We start from the raw sequence: 21,943 nt of genomic DNA on the forward strand, positions 1-21,943 counted from the left end.
TGGCTTCTGGGATAGCTGCGCAGCCTGCATTCACTCCATAAGACGCACACACATTTCCCCTTACTTTTTAGGAGGGAAAAAGTAAGTCTTATAGAGCAAAAAATACGGTACATAAATTCATGGAGATTATGGCTATCAATGGCTAGCTGTCATGATGGACTACCTCAGTCCATCATGGAGCATGGAGCATCAGTGTCTCTCTTTTTTTTAGTATCAATGCTCTGTTATGTTACCGTTTATGTTATCTAACTATGGATAATGCTATGTCATTCTAAGATGCTATTAAAGTGCAGAGAAGTCTTACTTTAAGACACACCTGTACAAATTACCCTGCTGTTAAATTTTCTAGTGAGTAGATTGTCCCCATAAAAGGAACTTTCCCAGTAAACTCATTGGGACAGCCACATGGAATTATCTTCCTTGAAAGGCTCAGCATGCATTCTACTCTTGCTTGGTGTGCTTGGTGTTCCCCTGAGCATCTTGAATGGATTCTTGACTATTTCTCGGAACATAACATAACATAACATAACATAACATAACATAACATAACATAACATAACATAACATGAGCCCTGTTGTATCAGTTCAAGGTCCTTTTAATCCTATGGCTAATCAGATGCCATTGGGAAGCACATAACGAATCTCCATTCTTTTCAACTTGGAGAATAGGGATCATGTATGGGAGAGGGTTGTTGTATCCATTCCCTGCTTATGAGTTATGAGAGAGGGAAAAGACCTCTCCCTGCTGTTTCATAATGTGCTTTTTGAAGTTCAAGTTATAAAAGATATTTGTTATGTGGCATGGGAAATTACTATTTTAGAAACATAAGCTGAAGTTCCTTTGAGTGTTTGGACTTTGTTGACCAGTTTGTAGGATCTTGAGCAGCGTGTTTCCAACCAATCTGCTGGAGCATACTGAAAAATCATAGTATGCTGGTCTCTTCAAAGAATCCAGTTCAGTTGGATGTCCTACTTCTTTTATGCTGACTAAGAATGTGTGTGTAAATGGAGTGGTGGTCTTTTCCTCTCTCTGCCCAGTAATCATTAAGTGAGGTAAGTGGCTGTATTTGGTGCAAAACTTTAACTAGATGCATTTTGGGAGAAGGGTGTGTCAGCAAACTCACTATGCACCCCAGTGGGCACCTTGCTTGAGAGCCACTGCCATAGCTCTCTCTCTATATGATCATCCTGTAACCCAATACATAGCTGTTTATTTAAATACCTCTGCCTTCAGCTCTAATGATATCCCCTTAAATATAACCAAGATAGAATAATTCATTTACTGTTAGGTTGCCCTAGGTAGAAAGATGGAGACGTCTTCATTCATGTAAGAAATGGCACACTGCAGAAATTTTATGAGGTGTGTACTTGCACATCAGAAATGGACTTGAATGAACCATATGGGGCTTGCACTGGCTTTGTGCCATGCATTATTAAGCTTCAAATTTAACCACATCTTCTGCTTAGACGTCTAGAATTAAGCTAGAAGTTTTGGCTGTGATACAAGCAGTGATGAAAAACACATGAGTAGTAACAAGTTTTCTTAACATCATTCTTCAGTGCTCAGATAGACTAATCTACAGAAGCAGTTTATTCAAGTATCACCCAGAGTGCCAGAAGGAACGGGAACTTTAAAGCGATTTTTTTTTACCCTTTTATTATTTATTGTTCATTTTACAGGCTTGAATCTGAGTTCTATATAGTAAGGAACTTGATATAAACTTCTCAGGTGGATTTTTATCTTTAGAAGAATTTGACAAACCAGAAAGGTATGTTTTAGTTTTGGGTTGTTGTTGTTTTTTAAAAAAAACTTTTCTCATTGTAACTTAACAATGTGCTTTTATCATTACTAATGTAAGCTAATTGACTACTGTTCAGTATTTTAAAGGATATATTAGATGATTGTACACTGTAGTAGAAATGCTTTTATATTGTGAACTGTATGAAGAAAGGAAAACAGGAAACCTGTACCTTTTGAACTGGTCTACCATAGCACAGTTATATTTATCTAGGAGAGAAAAAATAGCATCCTATATAGTTTTATAGACATTTAATGATATTTTTTAAATTTAGCAATGTTTCCAGGCATTCAGAATCTGATATTTACCAAAAAAGCAAAACAAACTGGAAGAAACTCACTGCCAAATAATTGTTTACAAAAACATGGAAGCAGTATAAAGTGCCTCTTCTTTGATGTTTTGAACAGATGAACATAGTTAATTCCCCTCCAAGACATAGCAAGTCTCTGCATTTAAAAAATGTTTGACTTCCAATATTATACAGTAAACATTTCTGCAATGTTTCACCTTTATGCTGTAGATATTATAAACACAAAAGAGCTTTAAATGAATCAATTTATCTGGGAGAATGTATGAAAGGTTAGTAGATGCTAAGTTTATAACTAACTCACTGCTCAGGATTCCTCTTTTCCTTCCATGGTTTCTGTTTTTGTGCAGAGCAATGACTGGGGGTTACTAGCAAACACAAGAATTTCCCATGGCTCTTCACAAAAAAACAACAACATTTTCTTGCTACTGATTTACATTATTTAGAGACAAGGTTGTGTGAGCACCCTGCTCTAGACAATGGAAATTTTTAGCACTTTTAAAATCTGCCTTTTAACCATTTAGAATACACTCCAGTGTCAGCTCTGTCATGAAAACAAGTACCAAATATTATAATATTATGCAACTGGCATTTTGCCACTAGACAACTAAATGGTGTTCACTGTAGGTTTGCATACAACCCAATAATTGTTTTTACACTCTGTTCTATAATTGGTTATTTTAATATAATTGAGATGCTTTCCATCCTAGTACTTTTTATTATTTTGACTGTACCTTAAATTTTGCATAATTGCACATGAGTTACCTACTAATATCCTGACAGACAGCATTTAAAAAATACTATATAAGGAAGAGCACTGACTGCTGCACCAAGTATTAATGTGGAAAAAGCACCTGTGTTCTAATCCTAATCTATTGAGTAATTTTATTTATAAATATTAATACTTGGTGTGGCACCCTACCATTTATGCAGAAAGAAATATATCAGAAAGTTTAGGGTATTGACTTGATAGTAAGGCTGCTATCTTGTGAAAGTCACTTAGGCTGCAATCCTATCAGTACTTGCCTACAAGCAAGTTCCACATCTACTTCTTAGCATAGAATCGTGCTCTCAGTTTCTCAGATTTTCCACATATAAAAGTTAATTTGTCTTGATAAAGGGGCCATTGTGGTTTTTCTTTGTACATGTAAACCTGTAGCTTTAGTTTTTAACTGTATACATACATTGTTAAAGCAAGAGCAAATCAAGAGTATTATTTGGCAAAAGTCAGACAGAAAACATATTCCGACTACTTTTTATGTTCCATATATACTTGAAGTACATATCCCCAATGTCTCAAATCAATCTAACTCAACTTTCTGATGTAAAGTTAATTATTGAAGTTACAACATACTTCTGGCCAAATTGGCAGCATGAAACAATGTTTCCCTACCTTCTCTAAAATAATGATTTCCTGTGCCAAAATAAAATACTTAGGAAGTTTTTCCCATAAGACCAGGGGCTTAGTTAGGACTTTTCCTACTGTTAAGACAGTATGTCAACAGCACAGTTTAACAGCATGCAAAAGCTCTGAGATCAGTGTATTTTTTCCTATTACAGATGTTGAGAAAGTAGTTAGGTTTCAGTGTTATTTCATTTACCAATCACTTGGTTCAAAGGAATGCCATTTTTTTTGCATTTCCACCAGCCATTCAGGATTTGTGTTTGGAGTTTGTCATACTGTTAGGGTCAGAATACATATTATAATTCACATTTAGCTTTTAGACCATAATACATTTTTATATATTTTAAGTATATACCTAAAAAGGTAAATGCTGATTTACTCATTGGGAATTGTGTCTGGCTGTAGTTTCTTGTTGAGTGTGCACTCAGTGGCAGAGCTGAGTTTGCATCTTCATTATATGTGAAATTACTCTAAGTGAAATGGGAAGAAATTATTGCCTTGAGGAGAAAACTGAACAATAGTAACAGAGGCCACAGAGTTTTATTAGCAAGGAAGGAGAGATTTCCTTAATTTCATGTATGGACAGAAGTTTCCTTCACACAGCATACATATGGAGGGAACTCCATATAATAATAAAGTAGCAGTGCTGCTGTCCCTGCCCCCAGCATCAGGTGCTGAATGTTTTCTGGTTAAAACTTTGTGTATCCTCAGGTATGGGGACCTTTTCAGACAATCTGGCCACAGCAATGAAAGCACATAGTCTGTTTATTTAATTGCTTGCGCTTCTTATCTGTGCAACTATGAACGAAACAGTAAGAAGAAAGTCATACAGGCCAACAGATTTGTTTTAAACATTATTGAAAGCTGCTCTGTTTTGCTGTGAGGGTGCCTAAGTATATAGAATGGAACAGAATAGTTCCTTCAGAGAGGGAGGGATGAGAAATGTATCCACGGATTCATTATAAAAATCACTTAATAAAGTTGTATCCAACTAAATAAACTTTGGGAATGAAGGCTAGGTTGCAATTAATGTGCCAGCCTTTAAAAAGCCACAATATTCTTTGTTGCTATGCTAGGCATATGGAATAATAAGAGTGTCATTTCCTTGAATGAGTTAATTCCAAAATTCCAAAGAATGAGAGTGTAATTGTGTACACACCCTCAGAGGGGCAAGTGGAAGCAGTTCATGGAGAAGTATGAGAGTTTCGGTAGTTCATAAAGTTCCCTTCCCTTGTTGATTTCACTTCACTGATTCAGCAAGAACCCTGGACTTCTTAAGACAATTTAATACAATACTGCCAAGTAACAATACACTAGTTTTAATCTTCATGCACTATATAACGGCTGCAAATCTCAAATAATTCTACACCTCACAGTGTCATATTGGCCTTGTTCTCATGTAATATTAAGACAAACTATGGCACACAAGTATGAGCAACCCAGGGTTAAAAATGCAGCTGTGTTGCTCCTGCCACAGTCATGCTGGTGCTGTGCTATCTGGAGCTAAGTCATGGCTACCCTGAGGTAAGCCATAACGCAGCTCACAATTTGCCTACCACAAACAAGCCATAAGCAATAAATAAGAACAAACACTGGTTGTAGCAAGACAAGCCACAAACCTGGGTTTGTCTGTAATGTATAGCCCTAGATAGAATGATAGCTGCAGGACCAGGGAGGAGCAAAGTGGCTTCAGTTTTTGTTCTGGATAACTGAACACTTGTTTGTTCTTGCTAAACCAAAGTTTGGCAAGTTGGTACATTGGATATTAAGGTGCAAATAATGCAACACAATACAGTCAATACCCCCTGTCCAAGGAGTTGTTCCTGAGAACTAGGAATGAAATCTGAGCCACTTTATGTGCACATTGGCTGAAACTCTCTAAAGCCATTAGGGCAAACGCAAAGTCTTTGTAGTATTTCTTTTCAAACCCAGGCTATGAGGCCATGAGTTCATCAAAGCATCTAAATGGGCCCCATTAAAGAAAACTTACATCCTGGGGAAATTCATTTTTATGGGCTGCAAGAGGGAAACACTTCATATTGGAAGTACAAACTTCTAAGAAGAAGTTCCAGACAACAGCATACAAAGAAAGGAAATGCATAAACAAATTACAAACTAGCTTGTATTTTTTACTAGGAGTGTGTTCTCTGAAGATATGAGAGAATATGTGCTTCTCCTCCTCTTGGCTTTGTGCTCTGCTAAGCCTTTTATAAGCCCTTCATACTTCACCTTCAAGAACATGATGCTCATGGATATGGAAGACCTTGATGACGATGACGATGATGACGACAAAGATGACGATGACAGAGATGATGACAATTCTCTTTTTCCAACTAGGGCACCCATAATACCCTTTGATTTATTTCCTGTATGTCCCTTTGGATGTCAATGCTACTTGAGAGTTGTACACTGTTCAGATTTGGGTAAGAATAAATCTGTACTTTATTTTCATTGGATCTATGTTGTTTATTTGTAATACTCACACACTTTTTTGAAATGGCACAATCTGGAGGTGATAATAGTTTTTTCTCTAGAGCCTATGAACTCTAAGAGTATTTCCCAGAAATAGAGTTCAATAAAAGTCTATTCAGTAAATTAATATGTTAACCAGAATTATTTCAACAGCTGCCATCACCAAGGTATTAGGGTTATTTGGACACCTCAAAAATAAACACAAGCCTAGGGAAAGAACTGCTTTGCTATCTGTTACTTTCTTGTGTATCTCTAGCATAGCTTTAGATTAATCTTATGCCTAATTAGATATAAAGTCATTTTAAAAAAGCATAACCATGCCACCAGAGCAGTCTTTTTGTAAGAGTTCAGTAGAATCTCATCTGTTCAATTTATCGGATGCTACCTTGCCCATGTTGAACTCTCTGATAAACTGAAACCTGATTCCAGGTTTCTAAATATAGCTTCATCTGTTATAGGAGAAGGGGGCACAATCAGCATTAGATTTTACTGATAGTTGGAAGGGGTGATAGCCAACCAATTCATATTTAGAGTAGACCCAGCAATATCAATGGGTCTACTATGAGTAACATTGGCTATACCCAAAAGTTGGAATTAATGGTTACAAAACATTTTAAATTATTGCAAAACTGAAACAAACATTTCAGCATAATACAAACAAATGGAGATTAAAGGGTATTTTGTTTGTAGATGAATATTTATTTTTTATTTCTAATTAATAGGTTTGACCTCAATACCAAAGAATATTCCCTTTGATACTCGCATGATAGACCTTCAAAATAACAAAATAAAAGAGGTCAAGGAGAATGATCTTAAAGGACTCACATCGCTACATGTAAGTCTGCTTTCTAGCATTCCTAGTATTTGTCTCTATCAAGGACTATGGCAATCTATCTTATGTCAAGTTGATGTTTTCTACCCTGACAGCCATCAACATAAAATGTATGGAAAGCAATGTGAGAAAAGATCAATAACACTTATGGGAAAAGTCAGTTACAGTGGTACCTCTGGCTAAGAACTTAATTCGTTCTGGAGGTCCATTCTTAACCTGAAACTGTTCTTAACCTGAAGCACCACTTTAGCTAATGGGGCCTCCTGCTGCTGCTGCGCCGCCGCCACGCAATTTCTGTTCTCATCCTGAAGCAAAGTGCTATTTCTGGGTTAGTAGGTGCTATTTCTGGGTTAGCAGAGTCTGTAACCTGAAGCGTATGTAACCTGAAGCGTCTGTAACCTGAGGTACCACTGTATTTGTTATCTAAAGCACAGAAAAAAACACTTTCCATACACAAAGTTGATCAATATTCCTGGTTTATTGTTTACCTAAACTACAGACAACCTTCAGTTCACCATTAACTGACAGATCTTGGGCTGAATTCACCCCTAATGAGTCCTGCCGTAGAAGCCTGTGCAAGGACTTTCACTAGTGCAATGGGGCTTATGCTCTCTTCTCCCACTATGTGCCCCTTAAATTGGCTCAGGGTATGTGTGTGTGTGTGTCAGGAGAACTCCCAGAACAAAGGGGAAGGAGAGAGGGGATCGTTCTGCCTGGCAAGCTGAAATTGTTGCACTGATGGAAAGACTGCTGTAGCTCATGTTGAATTCCTCCCCTTATGTCAGAGTGCAGATGTCTTCATATGCCGAAGTAAGGAAAATCTCATACATTTTTTGTATAAACTTTCCCGCGTCTTAGATTCCAGCTGAATGGCCAGTTGAACGCCTAACTAACAGAAAGTTCTTGGCCATATAAGAAATACATTTTGTTTAGCCTAGCACTTGAATTATAAATAAATTGACTACAGTCTTTTAAGACAAATAAACATTTCATAGCTTAATGCAAAATCCTGTTGTTTACTGACAACCAGTAGCAAAATATTGTGCCTAGCCAACATACAGCCTTCTGTTTAAATCAAACTAGCACACATGTTTTTTGAAATCTCACTGAACAGGACTGGGAAACTTTTTCCAGCCTAAGGGCTATATTCCTTATTGAGCAAATGCTAGACACATGTCAGCGATGGACATGTTTTACAAAGCCCTCTTGCAATTGTGATTATTGTTTCAAATGTCTAAGATTGGTACTGGAATCAGGAAACTAAATGGGGGAAAAACACATTTTTAGGGTGGCAATTCTGCCAGACCAAGAGAGGTCTGTCCCTAAGCACAGATTTCAGCATTCAATTCTCTAGGAAAAGGGTCAAAGTTCCTCTTCCTCAGCTGCCTCAAGTTCTTGGGAATAGGCATGCCAAAGTACCTTAGGTCACCTGACTGAAGTTTCAGCCACGTGATGTTCTAAATTCTTACCTGATGCTCAAGGGGGAGAGCATACACAAAGTTCTGATTCAGGTTAGTTAATGTCCAGTTCTGCTGGAATTTACTTAGAAGTTGTGATTTTTCTATCACCACTGGAAAAAAGGAAGGGGGACAGTAGACACCATCTTTGGTCCCCCTGCTTTGAATGAGACTAAGCCATTCACGCAAACTTGCGTTTGAGAGGGAGAGTAACACTGGGAGTAGAGCAAGGACATGATGTGCATGAAGTTTGATATACAATTTGCTTTGGTGGCAAATGAATTGCCATTCCACCCTGTCAAAAATTTTATAAACACCAAGTGACAACAGAGCTATATGGCATTTAATGCTACCACTGTGGTGTATAGCATTCAGTGTTCTAATTACAGGATCTGCCAGCTAATTGGTAAGAGCTGCACAGTGAGATAGACACTGTGGTGTCATAGTTCAGGAGGGCTGTTGGGTGGTACAGATCCAGAGACACTGGATCCTTTCCCATTTTAAGTACCACAATCAATATGGACCATAACCAGGATTCTGGGAAAGCACTGCCCTGCATAATTTCACTAAGCAGCATCAGCAGTTGTGGGACCGTTCCAAAATATCTTGCAAAATTCAGCTCTAAAGCTATCCATGGCATAAGACTTCTGTCACAATCACACACACAGTTGGGATACAGCTTACGTTTTGACAGTACATCTAAGTGAAACTAAATGTTAATTCTTACTTCCCATTCTTAAGACCTGACTGATTTCACTCCCTCTTGTTACTTGTTACTTCTTCAAATCTAAACACACACACACACACACACAGACACACACGTTTCATTTTGTAGCTTTCTGATGCTTAGATGGTGTTTTTGAATTCAAATGTGCAAAATACATATATGCAGTTTTAAAAAATATGACATCTTCTGAATGTGAGACGTAAAATAAAATAAATATTTTAACTTCACCTTTTCACATTTTGCCTAGGCACTTGCACTGAACAACAACAAAATAACCAAGATCCACCCCAAAGCCTTTCAATCAACAAAAAAGTTGCGGCGCCTCTACTTGTCCCATAATCACTTAACTGAGATTCCAGCAAATCTGCCAAAGAGTTTAGCTGAGATAAGAATTCATGATAATAAAGTGAAAAAGATACACAAAGAAGCATTTAAAGGAATGAAGGCTTTACATGTGTTAGGTAAGTGTGTTTTTTATAAATCAAGCTGTTGCATAACACCAGGGGGGAAGCAAACTACAGTACAGTATTATTTCATTCATCAGCAGTGTGATAGAAATCAGGGATTAAATGAACCCTAGATGAAAGGAAGGCTCAGAAACAGAGCTGAGACAGAGCTGTCTGCATCCAAATGCAGCCATGGGGTTTCTGCTGAGCAAATGGTTCCCAATAGTAGATTATTTTTTCTTAGCCCAAGCTTTGTAGGTAGAATTCAGATTCCTTTTTGGCTGCCTGTTATTTTCTACTCTACCCAGCAAATGCAAACAGAATGGTTGCTTTATAGGGCAGAGAAAAAAACAAACCATCACCTGCACATGGGAGTGAATTGTGTGGGAATGATTTCTTGTCTGGCTACAGTTCACACAGAAACAAGGCAGGCAGCCCAAGTTACTGCATGGTTCTCTCATACATCCCTACCCCATCTGAGCAAACTGTGTGCATTTGTGTGTATTAGACTTTGTCCCAGCTGGTTGAGTTTTTCCAACTACGCTCTCCTGCTCTGTGTTACATGCCTAAGTGGTCAAACTCTCATCTGCACCAGGATGACAAATACTGAGATCATATTCCTAAGTGTGGGTGCTCCTAAGTTTCAGATGACTAGTTTGTTTTTATTCTTTAAATAAGATGTTTTAGAGGGGTGATTCACTTTGGGCAAGTAAGGTCAAGAAAAGTGTCTTGCCAGGTTACTTAAACATTTTAGAAATACAACAAACTGAATGTAAGGGGATAGTACAACTGCATTCCACCCTCACTGTGGAAGATTCTGCCATTTCCCAATAGAACAAACAAAGGAACTGATATATTGCATTGTTTTCTTGTAAGAATGTTTGAGGAAAGGTTTGTCAGGTAAAATAAAAAGTGTGGATTTCACCCTGGCACCCTATCTCCTCCATCCCTTAAAAAAAATTAAATCCAGGAAAGTGCCCTTCCTTATCACAGTCATATGGAGATAGGTTCTGTTTACTCCATGATGGGAGGCACACTGTACATAATCAAACATTATTTTATTTATTACATTTATATACCACTTTTATCTTCCAAGGATCTCCACAAGCATGCGTAAGGGCAAACAACTGGTATTCAGATGCATGCTACTGCCTAAGGGGATTGCAGCTTAAGGCTACAAAAGCAGACTGAAGGTGCAAATTTACATGCCTATGCAGAAGTTTCAAAGAGTAAGATAGCATATGTCATGATCTTGAGGAGAGACAGCAGGGAGTATAGTATAAAGGACATTGACTACTCAAATTAGGAAGAAAAGTAAACTGAATCCTGAGAGTGAGGTACATTTCTATTGGACACTTTTCTGCTCCAACACTAGGTTGCGCTGCATAACTCATCATACCGTAATGAACTTCACCAACAACAGAATTAGTGAACAGACTTACATGTCTATTCCAAGTTCCAAGGAGTAAGATAGCATATAGTCATCAAGCCTAGCAGCCAATGACAACCTTATTCTCCTTGAATTTGGCCAATCCTTTAAAGCCATGTAAGTTGGTCGGTATCACATCTTGTGGAAATTAATTATTTCCATCTTTGATAAATGTTTGCTTTATGAAAGGTTGACTGAAGTTTTTGAAAGAATTGTATGCAACTAGGAGCAAGTGTTCCCTGACATTTTAGAAGCTTTGATGTGCATTGCTTTGGTTTTTGGTTGTATTCTCCTTAAAAACAATGCACGACTTCAAGAATTTCTGCCATGTGACATGGCTTAATTTCTAAGCAAGAAACATTGGAGCTCAACTTTGTCTGGGAGTCATGCCTTCACATGGAAGCCACTACCCATACCTATGAGTATGAAGAGAACATTTATATTTCTGAATGGAGGAAATCGTGCTACACATGTTTAAAGACATTCTTTCATTTCTTAATGCTGTAAAAGCCTCAACCAAGGAAAGGTGTCTTAAAAACTACAGCCTCACAAGCCACAACTGTTATTCTTTTGGCAGAGATGAGCGCAAATCCTATTGATAATGAAGGAATAGAACCTGGGGCCTTTGAAGGTGTGACAGTCTATCATATAAGAATTGCAGAAGCTAAATTAAACTCTGTTCCTAAAGGTATGATCTTTTTTATTATATAAATCAGGTTTTTTATCTTACATTTTCTCATGTACATTGCTTTCTAATTTTGAGTTTGGTATTATGCTGATTGAATTAAAAATAATGGTGGTGATATACTTTTTAATTACAATGCATAATAAACATCAGAAGCCTATGGACACACCAAGGATCACCCATAGAACGGCCAAAATATGCAGATACCTGGGCAGATAGCAAAAAACTTGGAAGCACATATTTAAAGGATATACCGTAGATTCCGGTGTATAAGGCGACTTTTGAACCCCAGAAAATCTTCTCCAAAGTCGGTGGTCGTCTTATACGCCAGGTATGGGTGGCACGGAGCTGAGCCCGCCCCCCGCTGCTGCTGTGGCGGCGGCTCCGAAGCAGCAGCAGCGGACGGCAGACTCAGCTCCGTGCCGGGCAGCTTTCTCCCTGAGTGCGCCCCTGTTGCTGCTTCTGAAGCAGCAGCAGCAAGCAGGAGGCTGAGCTCCATGCCGGGTGGCTTTCTCCTGGCACGGAGCTGAGCCCGCCCCCTGTTGCTGCCCAGTGTATTGGGCAATGGGCTTATAAGACGAACCCTCAAATTGCAGCTGCCAATTTGGGAGGTCGCCTAATACGCCCAGTCACCTAATACACCGGAATCTACGGAACATTTTTTTCTTAAGTGCCTTAAAATTCTGAGAAATCCCAGAAGTAGGTGTTTCCTGAGGGTCACTACTGTAGCTACTCTAATGACTATCTACCTAGGAAACCTGATCATTTGGAAATACAGATGAACTGATAATACATTATCTCCTTTCATGACTCAGGTTCATAGAGGTGTCACTGCACAGTGGCAGAGGGTAAAGCTGTAGAGTATCCAAGTCCTAGACAGAGGACTTGTCTGTCTTGTTGGACAAGCAACAGCAAATAGCTGTTATCTTGGGATAAAAACCTGGGGCAATGTATTATGGGAACTGGGGGCAAGACTAAAGCAAAACTAAGGCTAACCGGCAGGCAATCTGAAACATTGCTCCAGTGCTTGTTTGAAGCCAGCTGACAACTGAAATACTCTTTTAGAATGGTACATGTTGTTGAAGGCCATCCTGGCAGTCAGTCTTATTAAAGAGCCAGAATTCTCCTTTTGAAGTGTACACTGACTCTAGGATTAGCACAGTGGTGAAGGCATGATGCCCAGAGCTGGGCCACCTTCCAGGAAGAAGTAATCAATATTCTCAGGAGAAGTCAATGAGGAAGTATGGTCTGTTTATGTTATTCTTCCTCTTTAAGCAAGGAAGAAACCTCAGCAACCGCTTCTTGAGATGGTCTAGGGAGAAAACCTCCCACCTTTCCCAGGGTCCTGATGTCCCAGGAGTTCTCTTTTGCTGTTGAGATATCTAGTAATGAGCCAGGGATACATACTCACTATGTAGTCACTAAAGAGGCAAACTTCTCTGGCATTATTATGACAACTTGAAGGAATTCATAGACCTCTACAGAAAATAATTTCCTAAACTAGTTATAACAACTTAGTGAGGGTAGAGAACTACTAGCTCCTTGTACCATTTTCGGGAAATATTTGCCTTCTAAATAAAAACTCATGGGGAAAGCAAGACATCCTTTCATGACATGCCATAAAACACAGGAAATCAGCCTGAATTGAAATCCTCTTTGCTTCCCAGTTCCTGAATGAACACAAGTAACCGCACAACTTATGCATGTTTACCCCAAAGTAAGTCCCATTGAGTTTAGCAATGTTTACTCCCAGTTACTAACTGTAGGCTTGCAGCCTTAGGTGATTATAAACCCACCTGACTTTTTGTTGACTAAACTCAGGGTCACAATGCAAGAAAATGTTAATGAGAAAACATTAATTCTCCCTTCTGAGTAAAAATTAACATTGGCAGGCAAACAAGTGTGAACAAACATTTTTGTTTAATTTACCAACAAATGACCAGAAAAAACATGAATACATACACTAGAAAAATATTAGCATGCTAAAAAAAGTAGGGAAAGAAAACTATTAGTTGGTATTTTCATACTAGTGTTGCCAGAAGTAATAGCACTGGAGATTTAATATTTTCCTAAGCCACTATGGAAATTAGAAGCATGCTTGAGGTCATGGTACTGCACAAAAAATGATAACTAAATATAATAAACAGAAAGCTCTTGGAATCTAGAAGTACTAAATGCCTTCCATCTCTAATTTTAAAGCACACCACAGAAACAACTTTTGGCTATTCCCTGAATACAGAGGCCAACAGTTCTGAAGTATGGGTGGCTGCTTAGATTTAACTTGGAAAGCTATTCTGCAGATCAGCATGAAAAGAACACAACAAGGATACTATTATGCTTACAATTTCCATAGCCTATGCTATCATAATATCCTTGACAAATATAAAATTGCAGCTCCTACATCCTTTGGAAAAAATCCTACATGCGGTGATGATTATCACATATTTTTATTAGGAAAAAAAATGAACTTGCTCATCAGCTGCTGAGAAATTGCACACAATGTCTGTATCTGGTTTTGTCCATTTTAGGAAGTACTAGGGCAAACTCAAAAGTCTAGCAAAAGATACATAGTGAAATTATAACATTTGAAATATCACAAATATATGCAGGTCCACTATAACACTAGATGTTGTGTCCTTGCCACTTATGAATAAAGTGGGTTATGTGGTTATAAGGCACCACGGTGCACAATGCTGTCTGCAGTGTCATGCCTGTATGCATGTAAAGCCACTCATAGACATACTTTATAACCCTAGGACTAAGGAAACCCTATTCCTGCATCCCAGATTCTTCAAAATATGATATGGTTTGAACAGATCTCAACAGGCAAGAATCAACATATAGGGAGATATATTTTCCATTTACCATGCTGGGTAACCTTAGGCTTGTCACTCTCACCCTAACGTACCTTCAGATTGCTGTTGTGATAAAGTAAGATACAGTGGTACCCCGCAAGACGAATGCCTCGCAAGACGGAAAACCCGCAAGACGAAAGGGTTTTCTGTTTTGGAGGCGCTTCGCAAGACGAATTTCCCTATGGGCTTGCTTCGCAAGACGAAAGCCCATAGGGAAATCTCCGGGGACCTCTTTTAAATGCTGGCGGTGGGGAGCAAAGCCTTTCCCCCCCTCCGGCCTTCAGAAGAGGTCCAGGAAGGCCGGCGGGGGCCGAAAGGCTTTGCTCCCCACCGCCAGCATTTTAAAAGCAGTCCGGGATAGGAGGGAAGAGCTTCCTGCTATCGTGGACGGCTTTTGAAGGCAGGCGGGGGGGGCAAAGACTTTCGCCCCCCGCCCGCCTTCAGAAGAGGTCCAGGACCTCTTCTGAAGGCGGGCGGGGGGCGAAAGTCTTTGCTCCCCGCTGCCTGCCTTCCCGGGAGAGCGGAGAAAGGCAGCGCCTTTCTCCGCTGTTCCGGACGGCTTTTGAAGGCAGGCGGGGGGGGGGGCAAAGACTTTCGCCCCCCGCCCGCCTTCAGAAGAGGTCCAGGACCTCTTCTGAAGGCGGGCGGGGGGCAAAAGTCTTTGTCCCCCCTGCCTGCCTTCCCAGGGGCTTTTACATCGCCCCGGACAGCGGAGAAGTCCTCCGCTGTCCCGGGCGATTTTAAAATGCCGCCCGCCAGCATTTTAAGATCGCCCCGGACAGCGGAGAAGTCCTCCGCTGTCCCGGGGTTTTTTAAAATGCTGGGGGTGGGAAGAAAAGCCCTTGTTCCCCCCCCCCAGCCTTCAGAAGAGGTCGGGGGACAGACTGTCCCCGGACCTGGTCTGAAGGCGGTTTCCCTAGGAACGCATTAATTGATTTTCAATGCATTCCTATGGGAAACCGTGCATCGCAAGACGAAAAACTCGCAAGAAGAAAAAACTTGCGGAACGAATTAATTTCGTCTTGCGAGGCACCACTGTAAATTAGAACTATGGATGCAATATTACTCATTTATTTGTTAATGTTAAATCAAAACTATTTGACAAAAAATTGTTGCCAATTAATTTGGTAGCTATTTTAAACAAATCATGTATGATTTTTAACACATAACCACGAGTGTTTTAGAGGACTCACACAGGACGAAGTGTCTCTTCTAAGATGCATGCCCACTGCTACACATGCAGGAATCATCTTTTTCTAAAGGAGTGTTTTTCTTCCAAAACTATTATTTTAGTGAATGGAAATACAGCAATCCTAACTGGGTGAAGTGATGGACACTTGCAAAGCCCTGCTGGCTTATGGTGGTTAGGTCAGGAGGTGAAAGAGTGCCTATTTTTATTTTCGTCTCCCAGCAGTTCCAAGACTGCCTCTGACCCTCTGTTTCAGAGTCTACCCCATCAAATCTTTCTGCTGATGTATATGTGACCTCCAGAGCATATTACACATACACACAAACACAAACACACACACACACCAGCCATGTGGAGAAGTATGATTGCCCCATTTTGCCCCTTCTAGCCAGCAGATCTAGGGGTTAGGATTGCTCTCTAAGTCACTTATTTTAATTAATTGACAGTATGCATTTCTACTTAGAAGTAAATCCCACTGTGTCCAAAACAGTCCATGGAAAATGTACACAGGATTGCTGTTCAACACTACAAGCCTATATATGCCTATTCAAAAGCAAGTCCCATGCAGTTCAATCACGTTTACTCCCGGATTATAGTTTTGCAGTCTAAAACTTAAGCAATAAATTGAACAAGATTTTTTTAAAAAACCACCCTAATAATAATTTGCCCTAGGTCTTTTATCTAATAGTAGGAAAGGGAATGACAGCATAGAAAAATTCCAGAAACTTATCGCAGAAATTTCTGCACAATATTATTTACAATAGTGAGACTTTTTCTATCAGTTGCATTAAAAATAACATCTTAATGCTAAAGGCAGAAGTCCTGCAAATGAAATAGAACAAACTATTTTCCTCAACACAATTAATACATTGCCTCTTGAAACTCTTTGTGTCCAGCTTAAACACTTAATGTGTGTCTCTCCCTAATAGGATTGCCTTCCAGTCTATTGGAACTTCATGTAGATGGCAACAAAATTTCTGCAATAGAACTCGAGGATTTTATTCGTTATAAAAACCTTCAAAGGTAACACTTAATATGGAAAATTCTTTCCAAACATTTGATATTATGTAAACATTTTAGGATTTTCTCATTTTTAAAACTATGAGGAATGGTGCAGTGATTGAAACAACCAATATTTCCTAAAAAAAAAATAAGGGCACTTCAAGGTGGAACATTTCTCAAGTGATTCAGTGTACCTGGCATCTGATCAGTTATGTAGGAACTGGGCCAGTCCTTTTGTTCATTCATGTGGCATTTAACATAGTCAAAAAGCTGGTGTCATGGTCCAAGCAACAGGTCACAGCAAGCTGTTAAATTTCCATGCAACACTTTAGCCATTTCAGCTTCTATATGGGCATTGCTTAAGGAAGCGTGGCTGTGTAATCCATTTGTTTCACTCAAATTAATTTAAACCTTGCTTTTTTTACTTCACTAAGATGTGGACAGTATTGTGATTATATTACAGTCTCTGAACTAAAGTGCCTTTATCTTGTAAGACTCACCACACATAAAGTCCTTAAGAGCTATTGCTAAGGGGAAAAAACAGCACTTACCATGAACTTGTTTTGCTGTTTAATTTAATTAAATTGAAAAATATGAAGAGCAAATGGGAACTTGAGCCAAAGTATGGTGAGTAAAAGACAGCTTCAGCACAACTGAGAGAAAAAAGTAAGATTAAAGACCTGGTGAATAGTAGTTCTCATTATTTGTTTCACCAAGTAATTTCAGAAGACAGTGCCCAGTGCAACTGATTTTAGGAAGACAGGTTTACCTATCTTGAGAAAATAATAAAATAACGGGGAGGGTGTGTGAGGAAAACTCAGGACAATGGCTACAGTTCAGAGGGCTATACAGTACGTTTACAGAGTACAGAGACTGTTGTTTGAAAGAAAGACGTCAAGAAACCTGTGTACATAACCAAGCCTTTCGATCTCAAACAGAATTGCCAGTTTAGGCTGCACATGAGGTCAGCTGGAGATTTGGATTACTTCCATATGAGCATTGTTGCAAAAGAGAGAGCAGCTGGCTGAAAATAAGACATTGTTTGTTTGTCCAGGGAGCAGCATAAGGAAGGCAGAGTTGCTATAGAGAGGGAGGGGATGGAAGAAGCCTTAGAAAAACCCACTGACCTTTCAAAAAACTGGATGTCTTGATTTATCAGAATGATTAATTATTAGAACTCCTTCTGTTATAGGCATCAGATTAGACAGCCTATATATAATTCTACCTCTGTAATTAGCTCTTGCTTCAACTGAATATGAGATTTGAATCAGATGCTAAGTATAGACTCTTAACAGAATAAAGACTAATGATGAAAGCTGAGAATGGTCAGTGTCCACTACAATGTTCTGAAACATACTTTTGTATACTTTCTCATTGGGTTTCTGTTTGCCGGAGGTATCAGCATCAAGGTACCACTTATTCTTTCTGGAAGACTTGAGTACAATAGCAAGTGCCCCACTTTTCTCTAAATTCTCTGTACACTGCACAGGATCGTGGGAAGGGTAGGTCACTGGCAACCAAATTATGGGTTTGGCTAGTAAGCCAAGACTTCTTAACCACTGTTTCTAAATGTTCACTTCTCTATACAGTATGTTAAATGGTTTCTTAGTGTTATCTTAAACCATATTGTCTCAGGTACTCTTTTTTAACATTTATCTTTAGGTTGGGGCTAGGAAACAACAGAATCAAAGATGTGGAAAATGGCAGTTTTGCTAATATGCCAAATATACGAGAAATCCATCTAGAGAAGAATAAACTAAAAAAAGTGCCTTCTGGTTTTCCAGATCTGAAGTATCTGCAGGTAATACACAATGCAGCAGACTTTTAAAATCTTATCCTCTTGACATTTTTGTCCTACTTATTCAGTGTATTGTCAATCTATACAATAAACGTTTTTTAAAAAATGTGTTGGATTCAGTTTTTAGCCCACAGATGGGGGCAGGAAAACCTAACTTCCTTGCTACCACCAGTGTTCCGAGTTCCCAGAAAATACTTTCCATGTGGCATGGGACCTTTAGAGGAGTGGACTAGAGTGCAGAACTTTCTGCTCTGCACAAAAAAGGAGACTATGCCCAAATTTCACTCTCCCTTCACCCCCCACTTAGCAGGGTGTTCTGACTCTCGGGGGGGATGTCATTTTCAGTGGGCTCTAGGGGCTGGCAGGGAGAAGGATGAGAACTTCACTTTCCACCTATCCCCAGCTGTGTACAGGTATCTGGATCCAGCCAAATATATTTTATGGTTTTTTATTTAAAAAACCGGTCAAGACATGGGTTTAATGTAAGTATGCACTCATGTGCAGCAATTACCAAAAGCTAAGAGTTAAGTCCCAGTGTAAATGCAATACTACCTGACTGCCTGACATGGATACATGATCAGGAACAGAAGTTTACAAACTCTTCCATTTTCCCCATCTCAAACTGGCATATCCGCCCCCTTTTAATTCCAAAACTATCACCACTGATACATCTGGACTTGTGTTTTCATTATCATAGTGACTCTGGCAACCCAATTTCCCCCAATTTTTACCTTTTGTCCTCAAAAAGCATATCTAAGAAGTATCAAAAATTAAACATTAAAAGTATATTGAATATTTTTCTATAAATCAATATAAACCTCACTTTCCCCTTTGAATTTTAGATGCAAATATCTAAGGCTGCAATCTATACACTTTTACCTAGGATTAGCATATATTTCAAATCTTCACATGCAATTTAATGTAGTCATGGGATATGTCAAATATTTATTTTTTCTTTCTGTCCTCTTACAGGTTGTCTTTCTTCATTCTAACAGTATTTCAAAAGTGGGAGTGAATGATTTTTGCCCAACAGGAGGAAGGCTGAAGAAGACGTTATATAGTGGCATAAGTTTATTCAACAATCCTGTTAAATACTGGGATATCCAGCCTGGAACATTTCGCTGCATATTAAATAGAAACAGTGTGCAGATTGGAAATTATGGAAAATAAAGGTGTATATCCAAAACGTCATTCAAATTGCAATGTTAAAACTAGCAATATAATACTTGAAATCTGTTGAAGATGGACAACTTTATACTGTCCAATTGCTTTATAAAATACTAATGTAATATCCCATAAAATTCTAATCTTATGTTAAATTTACATATCTTCCAGAATAAAAGGCCTCCTGAACCCTAAACTGGAAACTTATCATTAGGTGTTTCCTATCATTGTTGTCTAAGCTATGTTTATAAACTATGTTTTTCTTAGCAGAAAATAATGCAAAATTTTGAAACATTTTTTTGATTAACCTATATTTTTTTCTGTATTGCAAACGTATCCTGTAAAGGTATTTATCAGATTTCAAGGGGGAATTGTGAACTTTTAAGTTAACAAAAGTAAACTAAACTGGCTAAGAAGAAATTTTAAAAGGTACTGTAGTATTAATTTGTTGGTAAAATACATCAGGTCAGGTTAGATAATATGTATATCTTTGTAGTAAGCTGAAAGGCAAGATTGATACCATACACTTACAAGCCTCAAAGCCTTTAGTATTTATTCATGTAGTTTCTCCTGAAAACTATATATTCTGTTGGTAACAAAGGTGTATGTATGCTAAATATTAACAATGTAGAAATCCTATAACTTTTTTTCTTTTTAAAGGAATGATAAAATTCTCTGCAGGCCAGTACAAATACACCATTGTTATATACTGTAAAAATAATTACTCAAGCTGGCAGTTTGGGACACAGTGAAAAGACCTGCAGTCATAGGGGCCTAGTACACTGTTGCAAAGGGATTTTTTTAAATGAATGGACAGGAATTCCAAACATGTGTAGCATACCAAACTTAGTTTACAGAGGAAAAAGGAGTAGCCCCTGTGTGCACAGAGCTGTGTGTGTACACCACAGCCACTGGATCACTGTCATTGTATGCTGACCTTGTATTCCATATTACATCTTGAGTACTGTAACTTTGCTGAATCCATATAATGCAAAATGTGTTTGATCATGATTGAATAACTAATGATGGGACTGTATAAAAGTGGCTATCTTGACTATAGATTTAATGTGCTGTTCATATAAACAGGAAGTTGAGAATTTAAAAATTCTAAATGGTGTCCATTAAAATGCTAGATTGAAACCTTTAATGTTGTCATGCTGTTTCCTATTCAGTTTAAGTAAAATAGTAATATTAAAAATATACTACTTATTGTAAACTTTGCAGCCTGATTCTTGGCATGTTTTATCCAAAAGCCTGTCCAACAGATTTCAGTACGAGTTAATTTCTAGTATGAATGTCTAAGATTCCTATATTAGATTTTGAAATTTTACTGATTTCTCATAATCTTATTTATTTACTGTAGACTGTATCCAACTAAGTTAGAATAAAGCCACTGAAATCAATAGCCTTGATTAACTTAAATCTATTGTACAATTCATTCATATTAATACTTATATCTAGGCTTTTGGCCTATTACCAATATTTCTTCCAAGAGCAATTTTTATGATATGCTGCTGTGGGACAGCTGGGGAAAAACTTTCCTTTCTGTGTACCTCCTTCACTTTATGTAGCAAATCCTGTGTGTGGTTTGCCTCCTTGCACTCATGGTGTTGTTACTCCCTTTACAATAATTTAAATATATGGCCCTTCCTATCAGTCTCATTGACAAGGAGAACAGGTGAGGTCCCTACAGACTGGAGGTGGGCAAATGTTGTCCTCATCTTCAAAGGGGGGGGGGGAGAAGACCCAGGTAACTACTGACCAGTGAGCTTGACATGGATACCAGAGAAGGTCCTTGAACAGAAAATTCAACAGTTGATCTGTGAGCATCTAGAAAATGATGCTGTGATTACTAAGACCCAGCATGGGTTTCTCAAAAATAAGTCATGCCAAACAAATCTGATTTCTTTTTTTGATGGAATTACAAACTTGGTGGATCACAGAAATGCTGTGGACAAAGTGTATCTTGATTTCAGTAAGTCCCCCATGATATCCTTGTGAGGAAAGTGGCAAAATGTGGGTTGAACGAGGTAACTGTTAGGTGGATTTGTAGCTTGACTGACTGAACCCAAGAGTACTCATTAATGATTCCTCACCATCCTGGAAAAAAGAGACAAGTGGGGTGCCGCAGGATTCTGTCCTGGGCCCATTGTTGGTCAGTGTCTTTATAAATGACTTGGATGAAGGAATTGAGGGGATGCTCATCAAATCTGCCAATGACACCAAACTGGGAAGGGTAGCTAATGCCACAGAAGACAGAACCAGAATTCAAAATGATCTTAACAGATTGGAGAACTGGGCGCAAGCTAAAAAAACAGAATTTCAATAGGGACAAATGTACGGTTCTGCACTTAGGCAGGAAGAATAAGATGCACA

General features: G+C 38.7%; 2 protein-coding genes across 3 annotated transcripts in view; one reads left to right on the top strand and one right to left on the bottom strand.

Annotated features, from left to right (window-relative positions):
- The window catches only part of CENPP (centromere protein P), a 158,362-nt gene that overhangs the window by 66,701 nt on the left and 69,718 nt on the right, over positions 1 to 21,943 (bottom strand). The window lies entirely within an intron of this gene.
- ASPN (asporin) lies at positions 1,401 to 20,783 on the top strand. The gene is made up of 8 exons (XM_080994225.1): positions 1,401 to 1,769; positions 5,648 to 5,934; positions 6,706 to 6,818; positions 9,247 to 9,460; positions 11,452 to 11,562; positions 16,533 to 16,626; positions 18,268 to 18,406; positions 19,376 to 20,783. The coding sequence occupies exons 2-8, from the start codon at positions 5,667 to 5,669 to the stop codon at positions 19,571 to 19,573; spliced, it is 1,137 nt and encodes a 378-aa protein (XP_080850351.1). The 5' UTR covers positions 1,401 to 1,769; positions 5,648 to 5,666; the 3' UTR covers positions 19,574 to 20,783.

The sequence above is a fragment of the Podarcis pityusensis genome (genome assembly GCF_964106645.2).
Source record: "Podarcis pityusensis genome assembly, chromosome: 2".
Taxonomy (NCBI): Eukaryota; Metazoa; Chordata; class Lepidosauria; order Squamata; family Lacertidae; genus Podarcis; species Podarcis pityusensis.

Excerpts from the sequence above, each read along its gene's own strand:
- ASPN (XM_080994225.1), top strand. The coding sequence starts at position 5,667 with ATGAGAGAATATGTGCTTCTCCTCCTCTTGGCTTTGTGCTCTGCTAAG. Across the intron at positions 5,935-6,705 it reads TGTACACTGTTCAGATTTGG|GTTTGACCTCAATACCAAAG; the intron begins GTAAGAATAAAT and ends TCTAATTAATAG. Across the intron at positions 16,627-18,267 it reads CGTTATAAAAACCTTCAAAG|GTTGGGGCTAGGAAACAACA; the intron begins GTAACACTTAAT and ends ATTTATCTTTAG.